General features: G+C 44.1%; 1 protein-coding gene across 1 annotated transcript in view; it reads right to left on the bottom strand.

Annotated features, from left to right (window-relative positions):
• Nucleotides 1-23,474, bottom strand: part of Sec24a (SEC24 homolog A, COPII coat complex component) — a 64,263-nt gene extending 40,789 nt beyond the window's left edge. Inside the window, exons 1-3 of the mRNA XM_038324565.2 lie at nucleotides 23,092-23,474; nucleotides 8,889-9,344; nucleotides 2,504-2,656 (exon numbers count right to left, since the gene is read on the bottom strand). Of these exons, the coding sequence (XP_038180493.1) occupies nucleotides 2,504-2,656; nucleotides 8,889-9,344; nucleotides 23,092-23,188 (706 nt within the window). The 5' untranslated portion in view covers nucleotides 23,189-23,474. The remainder of the gene's footprint in view (nucleotides 1-2,503; nucleotides 2,657-8,888; nucleotides 9,345-23,091) is intronic.
• Nucleotides 23,475-25,022: the final 1,548 nt, after the last annotated feature.

The raw sequence follows: 25,022 nt of genomic DNA, 5'->3' as shown, positions 1-25,022 counted from the left end.
ACCTGAGGTAGGTTCCCAGAAACCCACACCAAGCTCACAAACACCTGTAACTCCTACTCCACAGGATTCTGGTTCTTGTGTCTGAGGGAACTGCACACGTGTATATACCTACACACAGATACATATTAAGAAGTAATAACAAATCTTTATTGTTTGTTTTTTGAGACAGGGTCTGTCTCTCTGTGTATCCTTAGCTGTCCTGGAACTCACTCTGTAGACCAGTCTGGCCACAAACTCACAGAGATCTGCCTGCCTCTGCCTCCCAAGTGCTAGGATTAAGGGTGTGCACCACCACTGCCCAGCTATAACAATAAATCTTTAAAGGCGCCCGCCATCAAGCCTGTGAATGAACCAAGTTGATCACCAGGAAGGTGTGAAGGAATGGAATCATGTGCTGGAAAGTGTGAACCAACTTCAATAAATTATACTCTGACTCTTGCAGGTGTGCATGTACACATACACACAAACACATATGAATGTAACAAAAATATAATTTAAAATAAAAATAAAATAGCTGGTATGGTGGCACTTGCCTTTAAACCCAGCACTCAGGAGGCAGGTGCAGGTGGATCATTGTGAATTCAAGGCCAGCCTGTTTACAAAGCTATTTCCAGGACAGCCAGAGCTACTACACAGAGAAACATTGTCTTGAAAAGACAGACACACACACCCACAGAGAGAGAGAGAGAGAGAGAGAGAGAGAAAGAGAGAGAGAGAGAGAGAGACAGAGAGAGAGAGACAGAGACAGACAGACACACACACACAGACACACACACAGAGACAGACAGACAGACAAGCAAACAAAACTCCCAAACAAGCAAATGTTGACAAGAATGTGGGAAAGCAGACTCTTCCAGAGTGCTATTGGGAATGTAAAACAGTACAGTCATTACAGAAAAGTATCCAAGTGCTTCAAAAAGTAAAATTAGGAATACTGAAATTAGTGCATCAGAGAGATGCCTGCATCCCATTTATTGAACACGTCACACAATAGCCAAGATATGGAATGAACTTAATTGTTCATAAAGAAACTGAGGTATATCTACACAATGAAATATCAGTCCTAAAAAGGAAGGGAGAATATTATGTTAAATGAATTAGTCAGGCACAGAAACAACTACTATACCTTCTCATTCATATAGAGAGACTAAAAGAGTTGATCTCGGGGAATGAGGAGAATTATAACCAGATGACGGGGAAAGAAGGTAAAAGAGAAGTTGGTTAAGGGTGCAAAATTAGTCTCAGGACAATTTCTAGAGTTCTTTTCTTTTTCAAATTTATTTAACTTTATTTTATGTGCGTTGGTATGAAGGTGTCAGATCCCCTGGAACTGGAGTTAGAGACAGTTGTGAACTGCCATGTGGGTGCAGGAACTGAACCCAGATCCTCTTGGAAGAGCTGCCAGTGATCTTAACCACTGAGCCATCTCTCCAGCCCCTCTAGAGTTCTTTTTTTTTTTTTAGATTTATTTATTTATTATGTATACAACATTCTGCCTTGATGTATGCCCGCACGCCAGAGGAGGGCGCCAGATCTCAGTACAGATGGTTGTGAGCCACCATGTGGTTGCTGGGAATTGAACTCAGGACCTCCGGAAGAGCAGCCAGTGCTCTTAACCTCTGAGCCATCTCTCCAGCCCCCCCCCCCACCCAGAGTTTTTTTGTTGTTGTTTGTTTGTCTGCTTCAAGACAGGGTCTCTCTGTGCAGCCCTGGCTGTCCTGGAACTCATTCTGTAGACCAGACTGGCCTCAAATTCACAGAGATCTGCCTACTTCTACTTCCTAAGTTCTGGGACTAAAGGTGTGCGCCACCACTGCCCAGTCACTTTTCAGAGTTGTATAGAACACAAGGTGACTGAGTTAAAAACAACTCACCATTTTTCATAATACCTAGAGGTCTTTTGTTTATTCTGAAACAAGGTCTTCCTGTACAGCCTAAGTTGGCTTCAAATTCAAAATCCTCCTGTTTCAGCTACCAAATGCTGACAGGCATGTCTACCAAGCCTGGCTTAGAAGAGATGATTGTGAGTGCTCACCAAGTAAGGAATGACAGGCACTGGAGATGGCAGATGTCATAATTATTCTGACTAGACTGATCATCATCTATTGTACATCAGACCACCACACTCCACCCTCTACATATGTACCTTAAGTAGTAATTTTTAAAAAGCTCAAATGTGAAAATAAAAATTTAAATACTGGCAGGAGAAAGGCCAGGAATATATCTTAGTGGCTGAATGATTGCTTAGCACACGTAAGCCTCCAAATTAGACTCCTAAGTGCTGGAATTACAGGTGTGTGCCACCAAACTGTTTCCAATAACCTAGATGCAGCTTTATGGAAAAGGAGCATCAGTCCTGGAATCTTCTTTTCCCTGGAGATTGGAAAGGGATCTTACAATATTCTAATTCTAATGGAGTCTAGAAACAGGCTGCAAAGGCCCAGAGGTAGTCCATGCTCTCCTTTCTGTCACTGATGAGCTGAAATTCCTTCGATGGACTTACCCTCTTGGTTGACAGTTGAATTCAATGAAGGTAGGAGTGCAGCCCGAGGAGGTGCTTTCTGGGAGGGTGGACCTCCAGTGGGAGGGGGCCCAGGAGGAGCTCCCGGCTGAAAAGCAGTGGGCAGAGGTGGACTCTGTAAGGGAAGTGCAGAACCTATGGAAACATGGGTTTTCACGTCACGCACGTACTTAAGACAAAGGCCTCAAACAATCTGTACTAAAATCAAGCAGACTTCTAGATCGAAATTTTTAATAAAAATAGCAACCAATATATTAATAGAAATACACTAACTTCCTGAGTTTGCAACTCTACGTACAATCTACATTTTATAGTGCTTTCTTACCATGCTTCTTAGCTGCCAGTTTTTTTTCATTTTGTTTTTTCGAGACATGGTTTCTCTGTGAAACAGTCCTGGCTGTCCTGGAACTCACTCTGTAGACCAGGCTGACCTTGAACTCACAGATATCCACCTGCCTCTGCCTTCCAAGTGCTGGGATTAAAGATGTGCACCACCACCGCCTAGCTATCTGTCATTTCTTAATGTAAAATAATTAAACCAGCAACCTATGACCTCAGCACTCAGGAAGCTGAGACAATAGGATCAGCAAGCTGGAAGCCAGTCCAAGGCGGATTGGAAGTAAGACCTCATCCCCATAGAAAGTACATATACACTAGTACCAAATCACTTCTAGGGTAAATAGAATATTCTGATTATTTTTTTTTAACAAACTGATCATAAAAACTTTAAGTCATATGAAATATCCCAGAAATAAATTAAAATGAATAAAATTTCTGAAAAAAAATTGAGGGAGGGTTCACAGGGTTTCTCTGTAAAGCCTTAGCTGTACTGGAATCACTCTGTAGACCAGGCTGGCCGCAACCTCAGAGATCCACCTGCCTCTGCCTCCATGTCCAGTGCAATTTTTTAAATACACTATATAGTACAGGTGACTTCAAACATATGCAATCCTCATGCCTTAGCTTCTCATATACTCGCATTACCAGGGTGTGTGACCATGTCTGGCACATTTTATTCACTTTGTCTACTTGATAAAAATAGAGTATTACACTAATTCTCCAATTTTTATTTCGTTTTGCTTGTTTTTATTATGGTATAACTTGCCATAAGTGAAATTATAGGACATTCTTCCTTTGGTAGCTCTTTAACGTCATTATGGGGAGTTCTGTCTCATCTTCCTCTAATAAAGCCACATTCAGTCTGCTTAAAAATGAGATTATGGCCAGGGATAGTGGTACATGCCTTTAATCTCAGCAGGGAGGCAGAGGCAGGCTGATCCCTTTGAGTTTGAGGTCAGCCTGGTTTTACAGAGTGAGTTCCATGACAGCAAGGCCTACACAGAGAAACTCTATCTCAGAAAAAGCAAAACAAAACAAAACAAAACAAAACAAAAAACAAAAAAGCCGAAACCAAAAAAAAGAAGAGATTATGGCAGGCAGTGGTCACACACCTTTAATCCCAACATTTGAGAAGCAAAAGCAGGTGGATCTCTGTGAGTTCGAGGCCAGCCTGGTTCTACAAAGAAAGTTCCAGGACATCCAGGGCCGTTACTACAAGCTGTCCATACACACACACTAACCAAATAAAGAATTCCTGCAAATGACCTGGGTTTGATTCCCAGAACCTACATTGGGTTTACAACTATCTATAACTCCTGTGCCAGGGAATCCGATGCCCTCTTCTGACCTCTGGCATGGCATGAGGCAAGCATGCAGTGCACGTATATAGATGCAGGAAGAGGGGTGTAGTGACACAAGCCTTTAATCCTAGTATTTGGGAGGCAGAGGCAGGTGGATCTCTGTGAGTCTGAGGCCAGCCTGGACTACAGAGTGAGTTCCAGGACAGTCAAGGCTGTTAACAGGTACTGTGTCTCAAAACAAAACAAACAGAGGTGCAGGCAAAACACTTTTGCACAAAAATCTAAAATTTAAAAGATTATTTAATTTATGTGAATGTGTGTGTGCTGGCGTGTATGTAGGTTCCCCATATGCAAGCAGTGCTGGTGGAGGCCAAAAGAGGATATTAGATACCTGGAAGCTAGAGTTATAGGTAGTTTTCAGTGCTATGTGGGTGCTAGGACTTGGACTCAAGTCCTTTGTAAGAGTATTACACACTCTTAGCCACAGAGTCACCTCTCCAGTCCTTTGGTCTGTCTACTTATCTACCTACCTACCTACTTTCCTATTTGAGACAGTGCCTCATATTGCACAGGTGAGCCTATAAATCATTAAGTGGCTGAAGATGACCTTGAACTCTGCTCCTCCTGCCTCTACATCCTGAACACAGGCTGCCATCCTTGGTTTATGAAGTTCTGGAGAACTGGGGACCCAGAGCTTCAGCTGGGTAAACATTCTACCAACTGAGCCCTACTCTCAGCTCTTCTCCAGTTTTTGAGATCAAGCCTCATTGATCTTGAACTAATGATGCTCCTACCTCAGCCTCCTGAGGGCTGTATTTTTTAAGATTTATTTTTATTTTATGTGTATGGGTGTTTTATCTGTATGTCTATGAACATACTTGCATGCAGTACCACAGAGACCAGAAAGAAAAGGGTATCAAATCTTCTGGAGTTGGAATGATGGTTGTAAGACAGGGTTTCACATGTGGGTACTGGGAGCCAAACCTGGGTCCTCTGCAAGGGCAGCCAGTGCTCTTAACCACAGAGCCATCTCTCCAGCTCTTCATGTGCTGGGGTTATAGGCATGTATCCCTACACCTGGTTCCAAGACTTAAACAAATCCCAGCCCTCGGGAATCAGAAGAAGGCTGATCTCTGCTAGGCCAGCCTAGTTTATGAAGTTCCAGGACAGCCACAGCTGTTACACAGAGAAACCCTGTCTCAAAAAAATCCTATTGTTTTCATACTTGTTAGTGACATTGCTAATAAACTTTAATTATAGTAAACATTTTATAAACCAAAGGAACAAAGGTAGCCAAATATGAAAAATTGGAGAAAGCCATCTTATACTGTTAAATTTTCCAAGACTAAATGGAAAAACCTTTGTTATTAATAAACCTTATTGACCTTAGCAAGAATCAATCAGTGCTCACTGGAAAAGTAAAGATAAAGGTTGCTGCCAGGCAACTCCTTTATCAAGAAGGCACCCACTCATCTATGACAATACATACAGTTCAAAAGAACAAAGGGCAAGGTGCACTCCCAACTCAGCATTAATAAGAATCTACGACACTAAAAGATGTCTAACCACAAAGTTGCCAAGGCTTAATGTTTAACAAAACACAAGCTAGTTTACAGTGTTTTTCATATCTTTTAGATCATTCTTGAATCCAGAATATTCTATATTTCATAAAAGTATTTCAAGACTGAGTTTCTTTATGTAGCTCTGGCCGTCCTGAAATTCATTGACATTCTCTAGACAACCAAGGTGGCCTTGAACTCAGGCCTGTCCCTGCCTCCCAAGTGCTGGGATCAAATGTGTGTGCTACCATGCCAGGCCATAAAAGAGACTTTTTTTAAAAAAATATTTATTTATTTATAATGTATACAATATTCTATCTGTGTGTATGCCTGCAGGCCAGAAGCGGGCACCAGACCTCATTACAGATGGTTGTGAGCCACCATGTGGTTGCTGGGAATTGAACTCAGGACCTTTGGAAGAGCAGGCAATGCTCTTAACCTCTGAGCCATCTCTCCAGCCCCAAAAGAGACTTTTTATAAGCAGAGGGATTCCTGTTTTTTCACTGTTGGGGATTGATCATGGGCCTGGAACATGCTAGGCAGTGTTAAGTGATCAGCACCCCATTTATAACATGAAGAGTCTGAACTCGGCCTTTTCAGATCCCTAAAAGCTAATTAATGTGAGGGTGAAAAAGGCAGAAAAAAAACCCAACAGAAAATAGAATGTGAGGACTAGAAACAGGTATAACTTAGATTAGAGATTTTTTTCTCTTTTTTCTTCTTTTTTTTTAATGTTCTGTGTCGAAGGAGGGTTGGGTATGTATTTTAAAATTATTACTTATTTATTTTTATTTTATGTGCATTGGTCTTGCCTGCATGTATGTCCATGTGAGGGAGTCAGAGCTTGGAGTTACACAGTTGTGAGCTGCCATGTGGGTACTGGGAATTGAACCCAGGTGCTCTGGAAGTGCAGCCAGTGCTCTTCACTGCTGAGCCATCTCTCCAGTCAGTTTTTAGTTTTTAATGGCAGCTACTTCCTGTGTGTGTCACACATGTGGCAGTCAGAGGACAACTTGTGGGAGTCAGTTCTGTCCTTCTCTCCGATGAGCAGTGCATTGGGGATAGAAGAAGCTTATGTTACCAGGGTTGGCGGGTGGTGCTTCTCCCACTGAGCCTTCCTCTCCCTGCAGATCTGTAGTTATAGGTATGTCCAGGTCACACGACTTAGCGCACGAGTACTGAGACCTAACGCCTGTCCTCATCACTACACAGCAAGCACTCTTCATGGCCGAGTTTTCTAGACTCTAAAATAGTTGATACGTAATATGTTTTCCCAAACTATTTTATTGTTCACTGAACAAATTATTCAAGCTTCACATTTCTTAGCTGTCAAAGAGATTGCTATGAAAGCATTTTTTTTTGAGACAAGACCTCCTATAGAGGCCAGTCTAACCTAAAATTCATGATTCTCCTACCTTAGCTCCCCAAAAGAGAACCTATCGATGTGCATCATCATATCCAACTCTGCTCTGAAGCGATGATTAAATAACACAATGTATGTGCTAGTCTGGTAGAAAACTGGCGTCACATTGGGGGGCCCTGGCTCATGTGGCCTTTTTATTTTTTGTATAGTTTATGGAAGTTTTTTTTTAATGTATGTGTGTGTCTATCTGTGGGCTTGTGTGCACACTAGTGTGATGTGCGTGGAGTCCAGAAGAGGATGTCAGAGCCTCTGGAGAAGTCCCGCTTGGGTGCTGGGAACTCATCTCAAGTCCTCTAAGAGCAATATGCACTCTTTCTTTTTTGTTTTTTTGAGACAGGGTTTCTCTGTGTAACAGTCCTGACTGTCTCAGTCCTGGCTGTCCTGGAACTTACTTTGTAGGCCAGGTTGGCCTCAAACTCACAGAGATCTACCTACCTCTGCCTGACTGCTGGGATTAAATGTGTGCACACCATGTCCAGCCTCAATATGCACTCTTAATCACTGTGTAGCCCAGGCAAGCCTTGGTCCACCTGTCTTGTTGCCCATGTGCTGGGATTACAGCCATGTTCTACCATGACTAGCATATTTTATTATTATCGTGTGCATGTGTATGAATAATGAGAGGGGCACAAGGCACACATGCCACAACTGTGTGGAAGTCAGAGGACAACTTTCTGGGGTTAGTTCTCTCTTTCCACCATGGCATAGTCTACCAATCGAACTCAGATAAAGCTTGCGTAGCACTTTTACCCACCGAGCCACCTCATCAACCTGACATCTTCAGGTCTATTCTTAGCACATACTCTGAGGAAATGAAACAGTAAAACCTTTCAAATGAAATGGCTATTATCAATATCTATCTTCTTTTATTCATATTCCCTTAACTATATACAGATATTTTCCATCAAGCATGTAGTTTGTTAGCTGCTGAAAGTGATCTTAGAGGGGTAGAGTGGACAGTATTCAAGACTGATTCAAAGTCCTGGCATTTGTTAAGCACACATCTGTAATTTAACAATATTCCCACGTCCCTGGGCTTGGTAGTGCATGCCTGCAATCCCCACACTTGAGACATCCATAAGGAGACCAGTTCAAGGTCATCTTTAGCTGCATAGTAAACTCAAGAACAAGGCTGGTCCAAACTAAAGAACATCCTGTCTCCCTCCCCCAAAAAAAGGATGAAAGAAAAAGAGAAAAGCAAATCTGAACAAGTGGTGGAGCCCAGACCCTTCAGTTCACTCTCACCACGACTGTCCTCATGCCAGAGCAATATCTGAAACTCATCTCACATCTAGAAATATACATTATTTTCTAGGGCACCACCAAACCCTTTGTGTGTGTGTGTATCTCAAGTGCTAAGGTTTAAAAAGCCTGTGCCACAATAGCTGTTATCTTTCAGGCCTATGGAAGGACTGCACAAAAACAAGTCCCTAGAAATCTCAGGAGAGACTGAGAGGAAGATAGCTTGAGAACCAGATGTTTGGGAGGCTGAGTACAGAGTTGCAACTCAGCACAGATAGCATGACAAGACCCTGTCTCCTTAAAAAGAAAAGAGAAACAAAACACCTACAAAGCAAGAGCAGCAAGAGTTCAGGAATGTAAGCAATCTATTAAGTCAACTTAAAGATGTGAGGGAAACTTATTTAAAGATTAATTTTTAAAACCATCTTTCTATAAGGTTTAAGGTTTCAAGTATTCAGTGCAAGTTTTATATTTTTACATTTCAAACACTCCTCAGTGAATACCTGGCTTGACGAAGCTGGTTTGAAGTGCAGGGTCTCCAGGAGAAACATACTGATGGTCTGCTGTTAAATTTGTATTACCAGATATAGTTGGTTGAGCTACATGAGGAAAATGGTTAGTCTGTGGTCCTGTAGATGGATAATTATATTGCCAATTCAGAGGTGGTGGTGGGTTGGCTCCAGGAAGAAAGCTACCAGAAGGCATTGGTGTAGCAGCTGGGTTCTGAGAAGCAGGTAGTGGCACTCGGGGAACAGGACCACCATGAAGTGAAGGTGGTACTGGACTGGAAGCCACAAGTGGTCTATTAAGAGTCTGCCCAGATCCCTGAGAACCACCATAGTTTGAATGTGCAGAGAATGGATTCAAAGTCTTTGCTGGCATTGGACGAAGGTAGGATCCTGGAAGCTGGGAATCATATCCTTGGCTTGATGACACTTGTGATGTATTTTGGACAGGACCTTCAGATGAGACAGGAAAAAAAAAATCAGTCTTGCAAACAAATGTAACAATGCATTAAAAAATACAATAGGGGCTAAGAGCGTGGCACATACAAAAGATCCTGATTTCAATACCCAGGAGCAGGGAACAATAAGTATAGCACTTAGAAGACTATTGCAGGATTGTAAATCCCAAGATAGCCTGAGCTACAATGAGATTGTATATACAAAAAAAAAAAAAAAAAAAAAAAAAAAAAAAAAAAAAAAACCCACCACAAAAAACAAAACAAAACAAAAAAACCCAAACAAACAAAAAAGAGGCATGGGGAGCACTGGCTCAGGAGTAAAGAGCATTTACTATATGCTAAGCATGGTAGTGCACGCCTTTAATACCAGCTCTTGGGGGGCAGAAGCAGGTTAAGTCTGTGAGTATGAGGCCAGCATGATCTAAATGGCAAATTCCAAGGTAACCACGACTAAACTAGGAATAGTGGTATATAATTTTTGTTTGTTTGTTTTGTCTTTTGTGGTTTTTTGAGACAGGGTTTCTCTATGTAGCCCTGGATGTCCTGGAACTCACTCTGTAGATCAGGCTGGCCTCAAATTCACAGAGATCTGCCTGCCTCTGCCTCTCAAGTGCTAGAACCAAAAGTATGAACCAACTAGTGCATTCATTCATTCATTTATTGTCTGTGTAACAGCTCTGGTTGTCCTAAAACTTGCTTTGTAGACCAGGCTAGCCTTGAACTCACAGAGATCTGCCTGCCTCTGCCTCCCAAGTGCTTGTGTAAGCTTTTAATCCCAGCACTTGGGAAGTAGAGGGAGGTGGATCTTTGGAAGTTCAAGTCCAGTCTGATTTACTTAGGGAATTCCAAGCCAGTCAAGGGTTACAACAGTGAGAACCTATATCAAAACAAAACACACAAAGCTAACAAATATTAAATATTATACTCAAGGGCTAAGGAGATGACTCAATGGTTAAGAGCACTGGCTGCTTTTGCTGAGGAACAGGGTTCAATTCCCAGCACCTACATGATGGCTCACAACCACCTCTAATTTATAGTCTCAGAGAATCCAATGCTGTCTTCTGACCTCCAAAGGCAACAGATATATGGCATACAAGCAAGCAAAATACCCATACACATAAAAATATTAAAGAAGTCTTAATTTCTCCTTAAATGTTGTTATATTTAACAGTAGAGACAACACAATTAAGAAATAAACAGATCTTTTCTTGTTTGTTTTCCAGACAGGGGTTCTCTGTGTAGCCCTGGCTGTCCTCGAACTCAGAGACCCACCTGTCTCTGCTTTCCAAGTACTGGGATGGTGAGGGAGAATTGTTTGTATTCTGTCAATCATCTTTTAAATAAATGCTGATTGGCCAGGCAGGAAGTATAGGCAGGTCAACCAAACAGGAAGTAGAGGTGGGTCAATGAGAACAGAATTCTGGGAAAGAGGAAGCCCATTCCTCCCATTCCTACCCAGATCACCAAAGAAGCAGGATGTGATCTACCCAGCTGAGAAAGGTACCGACCCACGTGGCTAACACAGATAAGAATAATGGGTTATATTATATTATATTAATAAGCTACAAGAGCTAATAAGAAGCCTGAGCCAATGGGCCAATCAGTTTATCATTAATGCAGACTCTCTGTGTGATTTTCTTTGGGACCTACCGGCTGCGGAAACTGGGCAGGACAGAAACCCCAACAAGCCTGGCCCATGTTACACTAGGATTAAAGGTGGGCGCCACCACGCACGGCCAGCAGAAGATCTTAAAAGTCATACCAAGAAAACATACATAAGCTGGGCATGGTGGCACATGCCTTTAATCTAACAACTCTCAACCTGTGGGTCTCGACTCCTTCGGGAGTTGCAAGACCCTTTCACAGGAGTCACCTAAGACCATAGGAAAACACAGCTATTTACATTACAATTTATAACAGTAGCAAAATTACAGTTATGAAGTAGCAACAAAAATAATTTTATGGTTGGGGTCACCACATGAGGAACTGTATTAAAGGGTTGCAGCTTTAGGAAGATTGAGAACCACTGCTTTAATTCCAGGGAGACAGAGACAGGTGAATCTCTGTGATTGAGGCAAGCTTGAAATACAAAGCAAGTCCTGGGACAGTCAGGGCTGCTACACAAATAAATACTGTCGGGGGTGGGGAGAAAGAAAGAAAAGGAAATGAGACATACACACTTAATAATTATGTGCAAAGACATTAACTTGGAGCTGCAGAGACGGCTCAGGAGGTAAGAGAACTTGATGTGTTATCATGAAGACTAGTGTCCAACACTTAGAGAACAAGCCAAGTATCCCACAACCACCTGACTCCAGCTCCAAGGGATCTCAGGCCCTCTTCTGGCCCCACACAGGCAAAGGCACTTGCACCTGCACGCACACATGCACAGACTCACACAGACATATAAATAAATAAAATCAATCTAAAACCAGACATTCATTTATTCAACATACTAGCCACTGGAGAATGGCAAATGAGAACTAAACAGTAAGAGAACCTCTCAGACAAGCCAGGTGGTTAAAACAAAAAAGAAGTAAGAAGTCAGCATGCTGGTGGGAATATTAACTCATGCAGCTGCCATCCCTGCTCCCAACATTTGAAACACTGTATGATCCTACAATTCCTTTAGGTTGCACAACAACTTTACACAAATGTTCAGAGAAGCACTGCTTACAGTGTATGTGGGGCTGCCATCTTTCCCAAATTGACGATAATGAACTAAGCCTCTAAAATTGTAAGCAAGCCCCAATTAAATGCTCCCCCTTTTAAGAGTTACCTTGGGAGCCGGGTGGTTGTGGAGCATACCTTTAATCCCAGCACTCGGGAGGCAGAGGCAGGTGGATCTCTGAGTTCAGGGCCAGCCTGGTCTTCAAGATACAAGAGCTAGTTCCAAGACACAGGCTCCAAAGCTACAGAGAAACCTGATCTTAAGAAAAAAAAAAAAAAAGGTTACCCTGGGGGGCTGGTGATATGTTTCAGCAATTAAGACTACTGGCTACTCTTCCAGAGGTCCTGAGTTCAATTCCCAGCAACCACATGGTGGCTCACAACCACATATAATGAGTTCTGATGCCCTCTTTAGGCATGCAGGTATACATGCAGACAGGGCCCTCATAAATAAATAATTTTTTAAAAGTTACTTTAAATTTGTCATGGTGTCTCTTCATAGCAATAGAACAGTTACTAAGCCAGAAGTTGGTACCAGAGATTGGGCTATTGTGACAGGTCTGGCCATGCTGCTTGCTGGAGGAATCTGAAAGACTTTGGGATTCAGACTAGAAAAGCAGTTGGACACTGTAAATGGGGCTCAATGGGCCACTAGTAGGAGCATGGAAGACAGTGCTGAAAGCAATTTGAATTGTGGAGGCCCAGCTCAAGAAATTTCAGAGGGGAAGAACAGTAGTAAGTGGACTAGAGACTATTCTTGTAATATTATGGCAAAGAATGTGGCTGCTTCTTGTCCTTCTCCTAAACACCTGCCTGATCTACAATAAAAAGAAGCAAGTGGCGCAAGAAGAAATACAAAATGTACAGTTTGAGGAGAAAGGAGTACCAGGAAATGTAATGGAGCTTTTATCTCTAGTGCTCCAGGAGATAAAAGGTTGAAAGAAAAGCCTGGAGCAAAATGAAATAAAGAGAGTGGTGACCTCAGGGTAAGACCCAACTCAGTTAGGGTTCCAGTTGGGAAAAGGAATTAAGGAAAAGTTTAGGGAGTAAAGGAAACCACATACAACAAAAAAGTGGTGCAGATATAATTGAACAAGGGAGCCAAGTTCCAGCCCCATAAAGAAGCAGAACTTGGCAGCTTTGGCCATGTGGTTCTGGCTTTAGAGTTAAGGATACAAAGAAATGGTTATGGAATCTCCCTTCAAGGCTAAGGAAAGTCACAGAGGACATCCATGTGTGTATCAGGGGCATCCCTACATGGAGGCCTAGAGAGACCACTGTGTGAAGCTATGAAAGGGAAGCCTGGATTTCCCTGAAGACTTCAAGATGATGGAGATGCCATATTCGTCAGATGCCTGACAAACAACCAGCAGTCAACAAAGCTGAAAGGAGCTGAGAGACGAAGAGCACTTTGATATCAGACATAAAGACACAGAATTTGGAGTTTGTCCTGCTGGTTTTATGTCTTGCTTTGGCCCAGTGTTTCCTTACTATGCTCCCTTTCCTTCCTTTTGGAATGGTAATGTATATTCTGTGCTACTGCAAGTTGGAAGCATGTGATCTGCTTTTTTATTTTGATTTTACAGAGGCTTACAGCTAAGATAATCCTATTGAGTCTCAGAAGGGACTTGAATTTTGTTTTTTGGGGTTTGTTTGATTGTTTGTTTTGTTTTGTTTTTTAAGACAGGATTTCTTTATGTAGCTGTGGCTGTCCTGGAACTCAGTCTGTAGATCAAGCTGGCCTTGAACTCAAGAGACCTGCTGGTCTCTGCCTCCCAAATGCTGGGATTAAAGGGTGAGCCACAAATGCTGGCCTCAATTTGGACTTTCAAACAATATTGAGACTGAAAGAATATGGGGACTTTTGACGTTGGACTAAATGCACTCTGCATTATGAGCTTATGTAAACCAGGGAGTAGAATGTGGTGATTTGAATAAGAATGGCTCCATATGCTCATATATGTGAATGCTTAGTCATCAGGGAATGGCACTATTTGAGAAGGACTAGGAGGTTTGACCTTGTTGGAAGAAGTACATCACTGGGGTGTTTTGAGGCTTCCAAAGCCCATGCCAAGCCCAGTTCTCTCTCTTCCTGTGGCCTGCAGGTCAGGATGTACCTCTTGGCTACTGCTCCAGTGCCATGTACACCACCATGTCTCCTGCCATGATGCTAATGGACTAAGCCTCTGTAACTGTAAGCAAGCTTCGCCAATTAAATGCTTCCTTTTTAAAGAGTTGTCTAGGTCAAAAATGGTGATGGCGCACGCCTTTAATCCCAACATTCATATTGGGGAGGTAGAGGCAGGCAGATCGCTGTGAGTTCAAGGCCAACCTGGTCTACAAGAGCTAGTTATAGTACAGGCTCCAAAGCTACAGAGAAACCCAGTTTCGGAAAAAAAAAAATCCTATCTTGAAAAACAAAGAGTTGTATTGGTCTTGCCGGGTGGTAGTGGCAGCGGCGCACAACTTTAATCCCAGCACTTGAGAGGCAGAGGCAGGAAGATCTCTGTAAGTTCGACAAGGCCAGCCTGGTCTCCAAGGCAAGTTCCAGGACAGCCAGGACTGTTACACAGAGAAACCCTGTCTCGACAACAAACAAAAAAGAATTGCCATGGTCATGGTGTCTCTTCATAGCACTACTACAGTGACTAAAACAATATCCCCCAAATGGAGACAACCACCATCAGCAGGAGGACAACCCTGTGGGATATATCTATACAGTGGAATATGATTTGATAGCAAAAATAAAGCACTGCAAAATGCTATAAATGAATAAACCTTAAAAATATCATCGTATTGGGGGCTGGAGAGATGGCTCAGTGGTTAAGAGCACTGGCTGCTCTTCCAGAGGTCCTGAGTTCAATTCCCAGCAACCACATGGTAGCTCACAACCATCTGTAATGAGATCTGGCGCCCTCTTCGGGCATGTGAGCATATATGCAGGCAGAATGTTGTATACATAACTAACTAAATAAATAAATCCTTAAAAAAAAAAAAATCACCGTATGTTGGGACTAGTTCTCGCTCAGCAGAACAGTGTCTGTTGCTATGTATAAGGCCCGGAGATCACTTCCCATCACCACACACAATCTTTTAGTTGAAAAAAGCCAGACACAGGAGGGTGTAATTAGACTTGCACTGTATAATTAACCCATATACAATGTCCAGAATAGGAAAACTCGGACACAAAAACCAATTCACGGCTGGGGCACTGGAGTGATGGCTGAAGGTTTGTTTTTTTTTTTTTTTGTTTTTTTTTTTTTTTTTTTTTTGGTTTTTCGAGACAGGGTTTCTCTGTGGCTTTGGAGCCTGTCCTGGAACTAGCTCTTGTAGACCAGGCTGGTCTCGAACTCACAGAGATCTGCCTGCCTCTGCCTCCCTAGTGCTGGGATTAAAGGCGTGCGCCACCACTGCCCAGTGGCTGAAGGGTTTTGCTTGTCTCTGGGGATAGCAATGTTCTGAAATGCTCATCGGGGAAAGGCATATGCCATGCAAGCTGACAACTTGAAGTCATAACAGTAGAAGAGAATCAACTCACCAAAGATGTCCTCTGCCCTCCACATGTATGCACCATGGTATGTATACATCTTATCACACATACACGCAAACACACAGTATATAAGTAAAATAAAATGTTGCTTTCTTTAAGTGTGCATACCAGTGCCAAGTATGGTAGCTCATACCCATATATCTCAATATTCCAGAGGTTGAGGCATGAGGATCTCTGTGACCTCAGAATATGAGGCCAGCCCTAGGCAACAGAGACCGTGTTGGGGGTGGACTTCCATATTATATACCCGGTCACTGTCATAAAACTATCCCATCCTATAGATGTGATGACCTTCAAGGTTGCTGAAGACACAGTCTAAGAGGGTTGCTCTTCCCCACTCCCCTGCTTGCTCATATGAACCATTACAAATGTTTCCTCATGTTCTGTGAACTGTCTATCAAATTACTACATCCAAGCAGAAAGGTCACAGGATTCACTGATATAACCCATCAGAAGCACAGGTCAGAAGTCTGGACTTGGTACTGGTGTCTGAAACAACTTATGGGGCTGAATCCTTATTTGACCTGAAGAATCTGTTGTATCTCCAGGTAGATGGGGTCACAACTGAACAAGGACAGGTTGTTTGTAGTTGTTGCACTTGGTGTCTACTGAAGTGTATGTGCCCACACCCCAGCGTGGTCACAGGAGGGCTCTCTGCTGTGTGAGAGCAAGCAGACAGAAGCAGTGTTTGTTCCTTTACTACTGACCGCTTCTTAATGCCATTTAAGTGTCCTCCAAGAGGCAGCGCCCCTCCCTCCCCCACAGACCTCACAGGGGCTTAGAAACACCTGTAGTAACATTCACACAACAGTCCCTTCACAGCAATTACTGGGCAATTTAGTTCCCAGTGTTTTGCACTCTATTATCTTAAAGCAAGAGAGTAGAGGGTGAGGGACAACTATTTCTCAAAGTACTTTGTTTCCCCTAATTGCCTATCTACTTCTCATTTCCCTACTAAGATTGCCTTAAAAACCCTACATAAGTAGCTGGGTATGGTGATGCACACCTTATATTCCACTGCTAGGGAAGCAAAGCCAAGTGGTCTCATAGTGAGTTCCAGGACAGCCAGAGCTACACAGTGAGACCCAGTCTTCAAAAAACCAAACCAACCAAACAAATTTAAATACTTTTTTCCAGTTTTTGTATTTTATAATTTTTTCTTTTATTACTTTCAATTATGTGTGTGTATCTATATGCAGGTACCCACAGAGGTCAGAGGTGTTGGATCCCCTAGGGCTTGAGTTACAAGTAGTTGTGAGCTGCATAATGTGGGTGCTGGCAATGGAATCTGGATCCTCTAGAAGAGCAGGAGGTTCTTTTAACGACTGAGCCATCTCTCTGACTCCATGGGATTTAGGGTTTTTGGTTGTTTAGTTTTCTTGTTAAGACAGCATCTCAGATGTCATAGTTGGTCTTGAATTCATTATGTAGGGAAGACATCTGGCCTTGAATTCCTTGATCCTCTGCCTCTACCTGCCAAGATCCAGGATTAACATTTTTACAGGTAGTCATCTGTGGCTCTATTAAGGACAGTCTAAGGAACACGTGGGAACAGAAGCTGTCTTAGTTAGGGTTTCAATTGCTGTAAAGAAACACCATGACCACAGGAACTCTTTTTGTTTGTTTGGTTTGTTTTTCAAGATTGAGTTTCTCTGTGTGTAGTCCTGGCTGTCCTGGATCTCATTCTGTAGACCAGGCTGGCCTGGGCCTTGAATTCACAGAGATCTGCCTGCCTCTGCCTCCCAAGTGCTAGGATTAAAGGCGTGCACCATCACTGCCCGACCATGGCTACTCTTATAAAGGAAAGCATTTAATTGGACCTGGATTACAGGTTCAGAGGTTTAAGCCCATTATCATTCATGGTAGGGAACATGGTGGCATCACAGGCAGACTGCGATGGTGCTGGAGAAGGAGCCGAGAGTTCTACATCTGAATCTGCAGGCAGCCGGAAAAGAGAGGCACACTGGGCCTGGCTTGAGCATCTGAAACCTCAAAGCGTACCCCGTGACACACTTCCTCCAACAAGTCCACATCTCCTAAAAGTCACTCTCTATGAGCCTATAGGGGCCATTTTCATTCAAACCACCACAGTGGCCAAATAAGACAAAAAAAAAAGTAACAAAGCAAAAGAGCGTCAGTTTAGTATAGAAAAGTGTTTCACGTTCCTGCCAACGGCAGCTCAGAATCAAAGAGGAATTTGTAACAAGGGTACAAATTGAGACCCCAGGTCTAACTTTAGTAAATTTACATTCTACAAGACTCATGGAAGCCAGGCATGGTAACCATGGTAGTTTGAATGTAATTGGCTCCCTTAAGCTCATGGCGAGTGGTGTTAATAGGAAGTGTGGCTTTTAGGAATAGGTATGGCCTTATTCAAGGATAAGGCCTTTTGTCACTGTGGAGGCAGGCTTTGAGGTCTCATACATGATCAAGCCACACCCAGTGGTTCAGATCACTTCTTGTTGCCTGCTGAGCAAACTGTAGGACTCTCAGCTCCAGCACCATGTTTGCTTCACACATCCATGTCCCTCCATGATGATAATAGACTAAACCTCTGAAACTGTGAGCCACCCCATTACATGTTTTCCTTTGTAAGAGTTGTCATGGTCACGGTGTCTTCACAGCCATAGGAACCTTCAGACAGTAACTCACACTTGTAGCTCCAGTACTTGGGAGACAGATACTGGAGGACCGCTGTGAGCTGGAGGTCTGCCTGGGCTACAGGAGACAATGCTTTACGCCTCCCAAACCTCCAGAAACAGACGGATAAATAACAACAGAATCCGAGCACCTGGAAGAGTGCATGCCTCATGAACTGATAGTTCACATAGATTTTGGAATGGACCTTAGAAACCACTGCTTTAATATGATAGTATGATATGGCATATCATATTTAGTATGATATGGCATATAATATTTAGTATGATATGGCATACTTCTGTAATTCTAACAATTTGGAGGCAGAGACAGGAGGACCCATCAAGTTTAAGGCTAGCCTGTTCTACATGGTGTTGTAGGCCAACAGTAAGATTCTGTCCTAAGAGAAAATGACAGCGGCAGCAGAGGGAGAAGGATGATGCACATACAAACTCACACAGACAGACATTCAGGCCAGCGTTGTTAAACTAGCAAGACACTGTCTCAAAAGCGGGGAGGAGCCGGACAGTGGTGGCGCCTTTAATCCCAGCACTCTTGGAGACAGAGGCAGGCGGATCTCTGTGAGTTCGAGACCAGCCTGGTCTACAAGAGCTAGTTCCAGGACAGGCTCCAGAGCTACAGAGAAATCCTGTCTCAAAAAACAAACAAACAAAAAAACAAACAAACAAAAAGTGGCGAGGAATGCCTGTGATATTTTAGCTCTAGGACAGCAAGCTTGCTAGCTATGTGAGACCACGTGCTCAATCCCTAGCAACCCTAAAACAAAAAAACTAACTGATATAGATAACTTTTAAAACAATTGATGTCCTTATTATTCTTCATAAATCAAACATAAAATTAAAAGAATCCTTTGGGTAGCATCACGCCAATTAATAAAAAAAACATGATTTATAAGCTGCCTAGTAAGCCTACTAAGCAGTTAAACTACCTCCTTCACATCAAAGTCCGTGGAGAAGAGAAGGCTGGTCCTGGCAGTTCAGGCCTATAACCTGGGAGGCTGAGGTAGAAGGATCACATGTTTAAAGACTACCCGGACTACAGAATGAGCTTGAGGTCAGCCTGAGCAACTCACTGAGATTCTCTCAAAATTTAAAAGTACAAAAAGGGTTTGGGATGTTGCTCACCAAGTACATATAAAGCCCTGAATTTAATCCTCGGTATCATATAATAAGTAAATAAACAAAACGTAAAGGAAGCAGATATGTCCCAGCTGGTTTTCCTTAAAATTCTCAGTAGGATAAGGACCGAGGACCTTTCTACTCCTTCAGCCATTCATTTACTAGTCCGTTACATACTGAACCACTATTGAGCAGGTGGTTTTTATTTGCCAACTATCACACATGGGCCCAAAGGAAAGACTAGTTTAAAATTAATTGGGGGGGGGGGGAAGCTGGAGAGGTGGCTCAGTGGTTAAAAGAGCACTGGTTATTCTTACAGAAGATTTGAGTTAAATTCGCTGCACCCACATGGCAACTCGCAAACCTGTAAATCCAGTCCCAGGGAATCGACAGTCCAGGGGACCTAACTTAGTACCTCATCTCACATCATTAATCAAAATACATTCTTCACCTGAAGAATCTGTCAACGAAAACAAAAGGAAAGAAAAGCCAGTTGTGATGGTATTTACCTATAACCACAGCACTTGTGAGGTAGAGGCCTGAGGATCAGCAATTTACGGAATTCTTTGCTACAGTTAGCTTAAGGCCAGTCTGGGCTACCTGAGACTCAGTCTCAGAAAAAACAAACAAAAAGGGCTGAAGGCGTGGTTGAGGGCATTTGCTTCTCTTTTAGATGACTAGAGGTCAGTTCCATATCATCTGGTTCACAACTCCACGTAACTCCAGCTCCAGGGGATTAGACACCCTCTTCTGGCCTCTAATGGCACTCATATATGTGTGCGTGTGTGTGCACACACACACAGAGGTTTAAAAAGCAGGGTGGGGGTGCACTAAGGATGCAACTCAGCAGGGAAGTGTTGGCCTAGCATGCAGAGAGCTTGGGTTCGCTCCTCAGCACCATAAAACAACAACAAAAGGAGGAAAGTGTCAGGTGCTGGCGCACACCTTTAATCCCAGCACTAGGAAAGCAGAGGCAGGCGGATCTCTGAGTGTGAGGCCAGCCTGGTCTACAAAATGAGTTCCAGGACAACCAGAGCTGTTACATAGAGAAACCTTGTCTCAAAAAACAAAAAGGGAGCAATCCTGAGCTGCAGATAGAGGTATATACCTATATAAGGAAACCCAAAATAAGGCTCTGATCCCTGATTCCTGCGCTAGTTCAAGGAGAAGACTAGGGAAGTAATCAGATGATACTGAGCCATTGGCCAGAGGCGGTGGGAGTGCTAGCTCCTATTATGTCTTTCTCCCAGAGCCCCGCCACCCGCAGAGACACAGAAGCTGCTCACCAGCTACTCCATGCAACAATGATGCATTCTTGGGACTTGCTCTCTTCTTCTAGCAGTGCTGAGCGTTGAACCAAAAACCTTGTACAAGCTAAGCAGGTGTTTCACTGCCGAGTGTTATCTCTGGCCTCCGTAATACAGAGGTACACAAAGAATTATGGGAGCTCAGTTTCTGCCCATTCTGAAAACAATAAATGGAGCTCAGCCACAAAGCCAGTAGGAGGGACTAGACACCACCTTTAAGCAGAGCCTGTTTCTGAATAAAGACTGCCCATAAAAGGGGCTGAACCAGTGGCTCAGCGGTTAAGAGCACTTGCTGCTCTTCCAAAGGACCCAATTTCAGCTGTAAGCACCCATATCAGGTAGCTCACAACTGCCTGTAGCTCCAGCTCCAGGGCATCTGATGCCTTCTTTTGGTTTCTGAGGGCACCTTCACACGTGATATATATATATATACAGAAACTAAGTGTAAGCACGCATGCGCGCGCACACACACACACACACACACACACACAAAAAGCTTTTTTTTTTAAAGCTGAAAATGTGACTTGGAGAGATAAATGGGTTAGCAGCTGTTAGGAGCTGGATTGCTCCTCCAGAGGTCCCAACTTCAATTACCAGAGCCCATGTCAGACGGCTCACAACCACCCGAACTCCAATTCTAGAGGATCCTACAACTTTGGCCTATGTGGGCATCGATGAGTGCACACACACACACACACACACACACACACACACACAATTTAAAATAAATAAAAGCCAGACAGTGGTGGTGCACATCTTTAATTCCAGCACTCAGGAGGCAGACAGGCGGATCTCTGTGAGTTCGAGGACAGCTTGGTCTACAGAGCTAGTTCTAGGACAGCCAGGGTTACAAAGAGAAAGCTTGCCTCAAAAAACCAAAGAGTTTTCTATTTGCAGGCATATGACTCTATTCCTTATTTAACTGATGGCATTTCCAGCACAATCACCAGCTTCATATCTGAATTCCCAGATGGATCTAAACAACCCACCCGTGAGTGCTCTCATTCTCTTACAGTCAAGTCAGAACGTGGATGTGCGACAGGTGCGCATTTAGCTTTGCCCAAACTAGTGAGGTAAGTAGGACATGGAAATTCCACCTCCGTAATCCCAGCACTCGAGCAGCTGAGACAGGAGGATCGCCACAAGTTTCAGGCCAACTGGAGATACAGAGTGAGACACTGTCTCAAAGCACAGCCTATCATCCTGATTAAATTCCTGCAGCCTCTCAAAAATCCTAACAACTATACTTACCTGTAAGCTCACAGGCACATTTACAGAATTTGCCATTTAAGTGCAATTTATAAGAAAAACCTATACCAGAGATATCTTGCTTGTTCTCACCTTAAAGGGAATGGTTTCATCTTCTGTGCAATGTTGCTGTCACAGAAGAAAATGTAGTTTACATAATTTGTTACTATAAACTTAAGAATCAATTCAAGTTGACTTGTCAATGCCTCTAGCTTCTCTTGCCCTGCCCACATAGTTGCCTACCCACAGACATTTTTAAGTCTTATAAAGAGTCCTTTTTGGAAAGAAAACAGTAGTCTTCTTTAAACGCATTGTAACCAGCAATTTTAGTCACTGGCTATTTTCTCCAACACCAATGAGCACAGTAAGTGCTTGAGTATTATTCTCCCTGTCTTCTTCCCACAAAGCAAAGATTTGTAGGCTAATTTGTAAGTAGGCAGAAAATGTGTCTTTATTATATCAATTAAAATACGCTTAGCAATTCACGCTGTAGAAAAGCTTCAGGAATCCTAGAAGAGGTATCAAATTATAAGATATTCTCATGCCAAATGATAAACCATAGTGCCAGATGTACACTCTCCCCCGGTTCAGAGAGTTGTGTCAAAGTCCCAAGTGAGGAAGAGTCCTCTAGAAACGATCCCTAGCCTTCCATCTATTTGGCTTGTCCACAACCGAAAAACTGCACAGGCGGCCAAGGGACAGCTGCGGGAAGATCCTTGGAGAAAGATCCCTGGAGGGATGAGTAGTCCTAAAGGGGTCTGCCAAAGGCGGAGTCATTCATTCATCTCCGCAAACTCGGACTAATAAACACGATCCGCACCCCAGTGAGCTCCGAGCTCACGGACCCGAGATGAACCCTGCCCTCCAGGACACCGGACCGAGGTTGGCGCGGAGGGTGATGACACCCAGACACTATGACCTCCCCTGTAAGGCAGTTCTGAAGAACTGATTTCGTTTGCGATTCTTTTTCACCCCTTGTTTCTCTCGGACGCTGCAGAGCGCAGGTGCTTACTGTTTGCTAGCCGAATGTATAAATACATGTGAAACTGTGACCCCAGCGCGGGGCTGCAGGTGCATTTCTGCCGAGGCTCCCGGGTTGAGCGGTCACCTGCCACTCCCCGCGGCAGACCCAGCAGGGAGGTCTCCCGGGTCCTGGCCGTGCCGTCCTCCCCACCCCCATGCGGCACTCACCGTTGGTGTAGGGAGACCCTGAGGCCGAGGCGGCCCCGTTCTGGGCCTGGAGACGGGCTGCGGCGCCGCGGGCAGCCGGGATCCCGGGCTGGGCCATGGCGCCCGGAGTTCTCAGGGTAGGACTGAGTCCTCGGGGTCGATCGCAGCGCCGAGCCAAGAGCTCTAAGAGGAAAGCCGAGGGAAGGGAGCTGAAGGCCGGAGAAGTGGGACTCGCGAGGGCGGCACGTCAAGGCCGAGGCATGGCGTCTCGGTCTCCTCAGCCCGCCGGCGGCCACGACCCGGCCTGGGCGCGGAGAGGCTCGGGAGTCAGGCCGGCGGGGCCGCGAACGCCGGGCTCGGAGGCGCCAGCCAAACCCGGAGAGGAGGGAGGTCCTGGGCGGAGCCGCCGGCCGCGCAGGCACAGTGGGGACACGTGGCACTTCCGGTTCCGGCTGGCAGCGCTCTGTCCCGGCGGAGCTGCCCCGAGGCCACCTGACATTCCCGTGTCCGGGCCCGGAGGACCGTGCACGGACTCGCCCGCCACGTCACTGACTCCCGCCGCCCACCGGAAGTGGCATGTGTGGCCACTACGAAAATCCCCGGCGTGGAGAACGTCACCTTCCTGACAGATCCGGCATCCGAGAGCGGTGCGGACTTTTAGAGTGGGATAGGACGGACCCCGCTTCTCTTCTGGGATTCTCTGAGGATTACCTGAGACAGACGTCATCGTCTACTGTCGAGACCCAGCCACCGCTAGTGACTCAGTCCGTGCTATGCCGGGTGTAGAGGGCAAGAGAATTTTAAAAAGAGATGTTAAAATACATGTGTATGTCAGTGTCACGGGCTGAACCTGGTAGCAGCTGAGAGGCCGAGGCAGGAGTATTGCTCTAAGTTCGAAAGCGGTCTAATCAGGTCTGGCAGGGTTGGAGAGGTCAAGGTGAGAAGAAAAAAAATGTGTGATGACGTTTAGGAGGAAGCCTTTTCTTTTCAACTGGAAGACTGAGAGGTCATTTTAATTTTGACGTTAGCTTATTCATAACATAGTCACTCCGAAGTACGCTCCCACACGTGGATCGGCACTCCCCACTCTTCCTCTCCCAATGTTGACCTTGGAATCTAAGGTCTTCGGGAAGTTACTTTACCACTCAGCACATAACTTCTAACAGCAAGTATTTAGCTAATACTGAGGGTCCGGGCTTAACACATTAAATAGTAGTTTTAATCCAGAGGTGGTGCCGTACTCTTGGAGTCCTGGGTACTGGAAAATGAGGTGATGTTGAATCCAAGACCAACCTGGGTAATGTAGCAGGACTTTGTTTCTCAAAAAAGGATTAGGGATGTAGATTACTGGTAGAGAGTTTGCTTAACCTTGTTAGGAAGAAAACCTGAGTTCAAAATTTAAAGGCAGTTTTAATTCCTCTTTTAGGAGTTTAAATTAAGGTGAGTAATTCACACTTCCTTTCTAGGCAAGTAATTTGTGGGCTTCTTTCATTTTTACTTGTTTTTTTAACCATAAATAGACTTTTTGACTTTTAAGGCACAGCCGAAGTAGAAGCTGGTGGGTTACACAACGTAACTAGTGATATCAATAGTAATCTTAGCTACCTTCCTTCTACTTTAGTTTTTCCTGCTCCACGCTGATGACAAAGTCCTTCACAGATGTGCACTGCTGATTAAAATGTCACGTTATGCCTTGAGTTTCACAACGTCAGGGGAAAGTACAGCTTACCTAATTCATCAAACATCTCATGCCTGCTGTGAAGTATTACACAGAAAAAGAGCACAGTCTGACTACTGTCAGACCCAAGAAGCAGGCAGTAATGACATATAACAATTTATCCTCACCAGATGGTGGCAGTGCACGCCTTTAACCCCAGCATTTGGGAGGCAGAGGCAGGTGGATCTCTATGAGTTCGAGGCCAGCCTGGTATTACAAAGTGGGTTCCAGGACA

Source organism: Arvicola amphibius, chromosome 4 (assembly GCF_903992535.2).
Source record: "Arvicola amphibius chromosome 4, mArvAmp1.2, whole genome shotgun sequence".
NCBI lineage: Eukaryota > Metazoa > Chordata > Mammalia > Rodentia > Cricetidae > Arvicola > Arvicola amphibius.
Note: the sequence above shows the minus strand (reverse complement) of the source record. Positions and strands in the feature narration are given on the sequence as shown.